At 35.0% G+C, this 6,000-nt stretch overlaps 2 protein-coding genes and 1 pseudogene across 2 annotated transcripts; all 3 read right to left on the bottom strand.

Moving 5' to 3' along the window:
- Positions 1–401: 401 nt before the first annotated feature.
- Positions 402–800, bottom strand: LOC132613280 (uncharacterized). The gene has a single exon (XM_060327305.1). The coding sequence runs from the start codon at positions 798–800 to the stop codon at positions 402–404; it is 399 nt and encodes a 132-aa protein (XP_060183288.1).
- A 32-nt stretch (positions 801–832) lies between these two features.
- On the bottom strand, positions 833–1,799 carry LOC132613279 (uncharacterized). The gene is made up of 3 exons (XM_060327304.1): positions 1,667–1,799; positions 1,229–1,578; positions 833–1,078 (listed from the first exon to the last, which is right to left on the bottom strand). Exons 1-3 carry the CDS (start codon positions 1,797–1,799, stop codon positions 833–835), a joined length of 729 nt encoding a protein of 242 aa, XP_060183287.1.
- A 404-nt stretch (positions 1,800–2,203) lies between these two features.
- LOC132613278 (L10-interacting MYB domain-containing protein-like) lies at positions 2,204–3,361 on the bottom strand (annotated as a pseudogene).
- Positions 3,362–6,000: the final 2,639 nt, after the last annotated feature.

Here is a 6,000-nt window from a genome sequence, read left to right as displayed (position 1 = left end):
ATTTGGAGAAATGCAATGTCCGATGTTGGACTTCATTCCAACTTTTTCTCCCTTTATAATGTTTTATCCTTTATCTCCTATGCGTTCTTATACTGTTTTATCCTTTTATCTCCTATGCGTATCTCCTATGCGTTTTCATTACTTATTCTTTCTCTTACTCCCCTATTTTTTTGTCTCACGTTTACAGAAATCTTTATTTTTTGTTGTAAAGACAAAGTAATTATATAGGAATTAACACTAACATTATAACTATAAGCCTGCAACATGCATAAGATGTACTTAATAAAAGTGCTAATACAACCGAAAGCACTCCATTATAAATACAAGAAGTGGAAAATATTCATATAATACAAGCATCAAGCATTAGAAATGTCACTAGCAATCATATCACGAAACCCCATTCAATAGACATCATTTTGTTCTCCTACATCTTCGACATCTACATAGTTAGCTCTTGAAGTTGTGCCAATATCATTAGAATCAATCGATGGAATATAGCTCTCATTCTCGGCTGTCTGGAATGCATCATCCACATTGCATTTCTTTCTAATATAACTGTGAATGGACATAGTAGCAAGTACGATGTCCCTTTGTGTGTCAATGTAATAGTATGGCATGTCTCTCAAAATAGACCATCTTGCTTTCCAAACGCCAAATGTGTGCTCTACTACATTTCTACAAGAAGAATGTAAATAGTTAAATTTCTCAATGCGTCCTCTTGGCTCTCGCAATTGTCGAGTTGCACCGCGGTGAAATTTAGCTAGGTGATATCTTACATTATTTCCTTTGTATGGAGCCATGTATCCTTTCATGTGTGAACATCCTGCATCAACTAGATAATATTTGTTTCTGCGTGGATGTGAAAGTTGAGCTCTTCTCTACGAAGGGTCTCAGCAAATATACGACTATCGTGAGCTGCTCCTTCCCACCCAGCCCATGCAAAGGTAAAACACATATTAAAATCAACAACGGCGAAAATATTCTGAGTCGGATAACCTTTACGTCCAATATATGGTATCTCTTGACCTTGCGGTAATCTAGCTTTAACATGTGTGCCGTCAATTGCTCCAATACAGTCCTACAAGAAGTGAATGTAAAATAAGAAACTTGGGATCCATTTTTTTCTCGTTGAATTCTAAGAGGCAAGAAACTATCATAAAGCTTTTGTTATATACGGGTAGTAAAGATACAATGCAGAATAACAAATTATCATAAACGGGTTACTTACTTTAAAGAAAGGGAGATATCTTTGTTTACATGGCTTGTGAGAATCGCAACCATCATTATAATTTGGATGTGGTTGAATGATAACTCTTGCAAGCTTACAAACGGCCTTTAAAACACTATGAAAGTGTCTATGAATTGTCTCTCCAGAATGTTGAAAGATATCTTGTATCATTCGATTTCCAACTCCATATGCACAAGTCATCAAGAACATGCCTAACATTTCATGTATAGACATTCCACGAGTGGGTTTAAGCCCATATTTATCAGTTAGGTCATTGGATAGATCAATGAACACCGCCTTCTTCAGTCGGAAATTTTCATAACAACGAGTCTTATTTCCTCGTAATATCTCTTGAATAAACTCATTTCCAGAGCGCAATTGATGTATGACAAGGTTCTTTGCATAGGTATTTTTCACAATACATCAAAATGTATTTACCTGTTATATGACATAAAGCCATCCACTCCTTCGCATCTTGCTCTCTTCGAATCTCTTCTGGTTCTTGATCTTCGTCATCTAACAAATCACTTAAATGAGGAGATACCGCATTGCTAATATCCCAACTCTCCATTTAACTGAAAATGGAAATGACTCAAAATTAGTAAAGAATGAAAGTTTTTCCAACAACCCAATTTCAAGATTTTTTAGAAACTCCATCGTTTCAATGCACTCATATCTATCTTCGGAAAATCACATTGTAAATCTCAAATTACTATTCTATCAAAGAAAAACAACCACAACAATACATAAAGTTCCCACATTCATTAAATCCAACACAACAACAATAACCATAAGGTCTAAGGATACAACCACAACGTCAACACTACATTAACAATACATAAAGTTTACACGTACAACCATAAGATTTAGGGATACAACCGCAATGTCTAAACAAGAAGCAATAAGTAAAGTTTACACGCACAACCATAATGTTTGAACATTAAACAATAAAAATATTTAACCATAGCAACGCAATCAGCCCATTTTCTCAAGGTGTAACTAATAGTTATACTCCAACAATTATTTCCGAGCTTCATCAGTTTCCATCTTAAGAAACAGTTGACGTACATCCTTCTTAAGAAACATGTTGCAAAAATAGTTGTACTTTCCACTCCCAGTAGGAATATCAGAAAAATTTGCCAACATATTCATACACTTATCGATGACGGGATCATCTACTGAAGGGGATGTAACAATTCTTTTACTAGACATAAACTCCACTAGAGAGCGTATATCCTCTCTCATTGATGCCGCACCAGATTTTGCCTTATTTGTTTTTACTTGATTGCTAGTGCCAGTATCATCAATTGAACCTCGTCTTTTAAGTGACGGCTTAGGAAACATAATAGAATCCACATTCTGTATATCATCACTTTCATCATTCTCTTCATCACTAGGATTGATAAAGTGTTCTTTGTCATAGCCACCAATATTATTTGTTCCTTCTTCATCAAGATTTACTCTAATGCCAGACATTTGTTCTTGATTCGCTGCACGTGCTCTTTCTCCAGTAGCAACAATACCATAAAACAGCGCATCATAGCGATATCATATAAGTGAAAGATCTATTTTCCTGAACTTATTGTATCAATCATCCTCCTGTAACAAAAAGATCAAAACTACTTTAAACTAACCAAGAAATTTAGCAATGAAAGAAAAAAGAAAGACATATAGAAAAATGTGAGAGATGTACCTTACTTTTTTGCTCCCACCAATCATCATCTGCCATAATTGTATTTTTCGTGGCATCCCATCCTAAACCTGCCTCCCCTCTCATCAACTTCTTAAAAAGAATCCAATCTTTTTTCATATTATCCCAATGATTTTTCATTTGTTTTTTATCATAGTTTCTTCCCGTGGCTCTATTGAATTCTTCAACAACATTATTCCATCCATCTCTATTTAAATGAGTGTGTGGTCTACGTCCTTGTCTAATCTCATTTTCACACAAATCTATAAATTTAATGTTGGCATCATCATCCCACTTAGCATTACTTCGTGCTTTACTAGTTTCCGGCATGATTGAATGTACACAATCTGAAGAAAGAAGAAATAAACGTTCATGAACTCTGCAACATCAGAATGTTGGCAGCCCAATAACTAAACACACAGCCACAATTCCCTAGTCACAACTTTTTGTACACATACCAAAATAGAGAGATAATAAAGAAGAAGTGGAAGCAGCAGCCGCAGCCGCCGCAACAGCAGCAGATCTATGTACACTTACACGTGTATGTAGGTCTTTTACTGTATTTTGCATTGTTGATATTTGTTTGAAAATGCTTTAACACAAATGAAGATAAAGGTAAAGTAGAGTTTTATCCATATTGCATTTAAAGATGACAAGAGAAATACTTCAAAGAACTTTCTATACAGTTATACAATTAATGCCTCCTATGATCTTGGCTTCCAAGGAAAATCAGATCATCCTACAACATCACTTCACAAACAACACTTGGCAGACAACAGATTATAAAATTCCCCTATCACTTAGACTCAGTTTACTTTTGTAATATATAAATGGGGAAAAAGATTAAAGTAGGGAGAAGTCAACTTCAAGAAGTAGTACAACTTGAAGATCAGAAAATTAAACAACAACTATCACTTAAGAATCTTAATCACATAGGGAATCTAATGCATCAAAATCACTAGAATGGCATTGCAACATATGTCTAATATTTTGTCTCACTTGAATCTAATCTAATCACTTCATAGCATATTTGGAGATAGCGGATCAGATGACATATGACTGAAATAAGACATCACCCGATTATAACTAACTTCATCTTAAAATATCACATGAGGATTCTAGCAAGAAAAGCAAGTTCAGCGTCCATTTTCCTCAAATTACATAAAATTTCCAAAACTAGCTTTACACAACAATAATTTATAACATTTGTTTGAATTATGGCGGCAGAATGTAGAGGGGAAATTAATAGAATTTAGTTAGTTTCTTTTTTCTAGTTAAGAATATCAGTTAAATTCAGCTATACCATTAGTAGAACAGGTCAAAGGAACATTGAACTCTCTATACAATGCCCAATTCTGTCTATGCTATTACCACGTGAAAAAAAGAGAAATCTAGCAAAACTTTTCAACCATCATTTTACTCCATAAAGATGTGTTCCTCGACTTAAAAGCACATCCTCGTTCATCAGAACAATGATCTAACACATATTCCAACTTCTCTGGCCAGTGGTATTTAATTTATGTACTAACGTTCGAGATCTAAGAATCAAATAAATGGATGGAATAAAGGACAAGATCTATCAACCACAAAGATTGTGTACCACTGAACCACTCTACCGGTCGGAGAAGTCTAAAACATGACATGGGCGAGGAGGTGTAGCAGCAGAAAAGCAGATTTGATTAATTAGCATTCTTGAGCTCAGAAGTCATTAGGATTTCAGGATCCCCGAATGTAAGACCTAATCAAGTACTACATCTCCAAGTAATCGGCAAGAACCACACAAATGCAGGTCAAAAAAACCTTCTGATCTCTCAAGACTTTTCACTAGAATCTGTAATTGCCTTAGACTCAAAGGTGGATCCAGGAACTTCAAGGTACCACTGGACTCACTACTCCTTTGTGACATTCTTAAAAAATTCAACAATATATATACTCGAAATAAAGGCATAACACATATCAGTCACTATTTAGATGATGTCTAGTAGCTCTAGGTTTTACTAATAGCCAAGATTATAAGTTTTATTAACAAGTCTATCTCCCCAAAATGCACAAGAAGATTCAAATCCTCCAATCATAATAATCCAAAAATGAGTAATCTTGCTTTCAAAACCAAAAAAAAAAAATCAGAAGCAGATTCAGCTCCACCAATCATAATAATCCAAAAAGGAGCAATCTTTATCCCAAAAAAAAAAAAATCATCCTGCTATCTCTCTCTCCCTAAAACTGCTCAAAAACTCAGCAACATTAGGAAAAGTTAATTAGAGTATCAAATAATAGAAGTTCCATACATATTTGACTAGACCCATCAATCAAGAACTAACAAAGACCAAAAAGGGTGCTAAAAAAACTTACTCAAATAGTCACCAAGATTGAAAGTCTGTTTAGCATCCCAAGCAGAGTAATCAGATGAAGCGTTTTTAGTGGCAATGTTGTAGAACCAACCAGCTGGACCACCAACTGCGTGGTTAGTATATCCAGTTGACTGTGATGTTGCCCCATTAAATAACAGTGAAACCACTACCAAGAAGACCATGGAGTTCATGGTCATGTGAGAGAGTAAAGGGAAGTACAGGAACATCTAATTCAATGGCAACACCAGATTCAGGAGTACCAGAACTCAACAAACTCAAATGACAAATCCTACAATCTCTTTCAATAATTTTGTCAACATGCAACTTTGTTTCACCATTACCATTTTCTAAGTCTACTGATCTATCAGACTCAGCTACAGATGAAACTCTTCTAGACTCCACCATAGCTTCACCAATCTCAGACTCAGTAGCACAAGCAAAACTATAATACAATATTGGATCACCTTCGACAACAATTTCAATCCGTAATATCCACGATAATCAAATAATTATTTCAAAAGCGCATTAACAAAGGTCGATTTCAAACAAAATTGTTCAAGAAATGCTACACACGAAGCAAATCAAAAATGAAAGGTCTCACTGATTACACTGAAAATTGGAATCTGAAAATCACACAGTACCTTTGTCGACAATATCTCAGCAACAAAAGAAGCATTTCCTTCGAAACCATTGAACTTAGATACGAAAATGAAAACACAAAATTAGTTATT

Source organism: Lycium barbarum, chromosome 10 (assembly GCF_019175385.1).
Source record: "Lycium barbarum isolate Lr01 chromosome 10, ASM1917538v2, whole genome shotgun sequence".
Lineage (NCBI taxonomy): Eukaryota > Viridiplantae > Streptophyta > Magnoliopsida > Solanales > Solanaceae > Lycium > Lycium barbarum.
This window is presented reverse-complemented; position numbering and strand designations above follow the sequence as displayed.

Bases quoted from the DNA above. Each gene is read 5' to 3' on its own strand.
- LOC132613280 (XM_060327305.1), bottom strand. From the start codon at position 800: ATGGCTCCATACAAAGGAAATAATGTAAGATATCACCTAGCTAAATTT.
- LOC132613279 (XM_060327304.1), bottom strand. From the start codon at position 1,799: ATGGAGAGTTGGGATATTAGCAATGCGGTATCTCCTCATTTAAGTGAT. The intron at 1,579-1,666 runs GTAAATACATTT...AGTTTATTCAAG, and splicing joins GGCTTTATGTCATATAACAG to AGATATTACGAGGAAATAAG. The intron at 1,079-1,228 runs GTAAGTAACCCG...CACTTCTTGTAG, and splicing joins GATATCTCCCTTTCTTTAAA to GACTGTATTGGAGCAATTGA.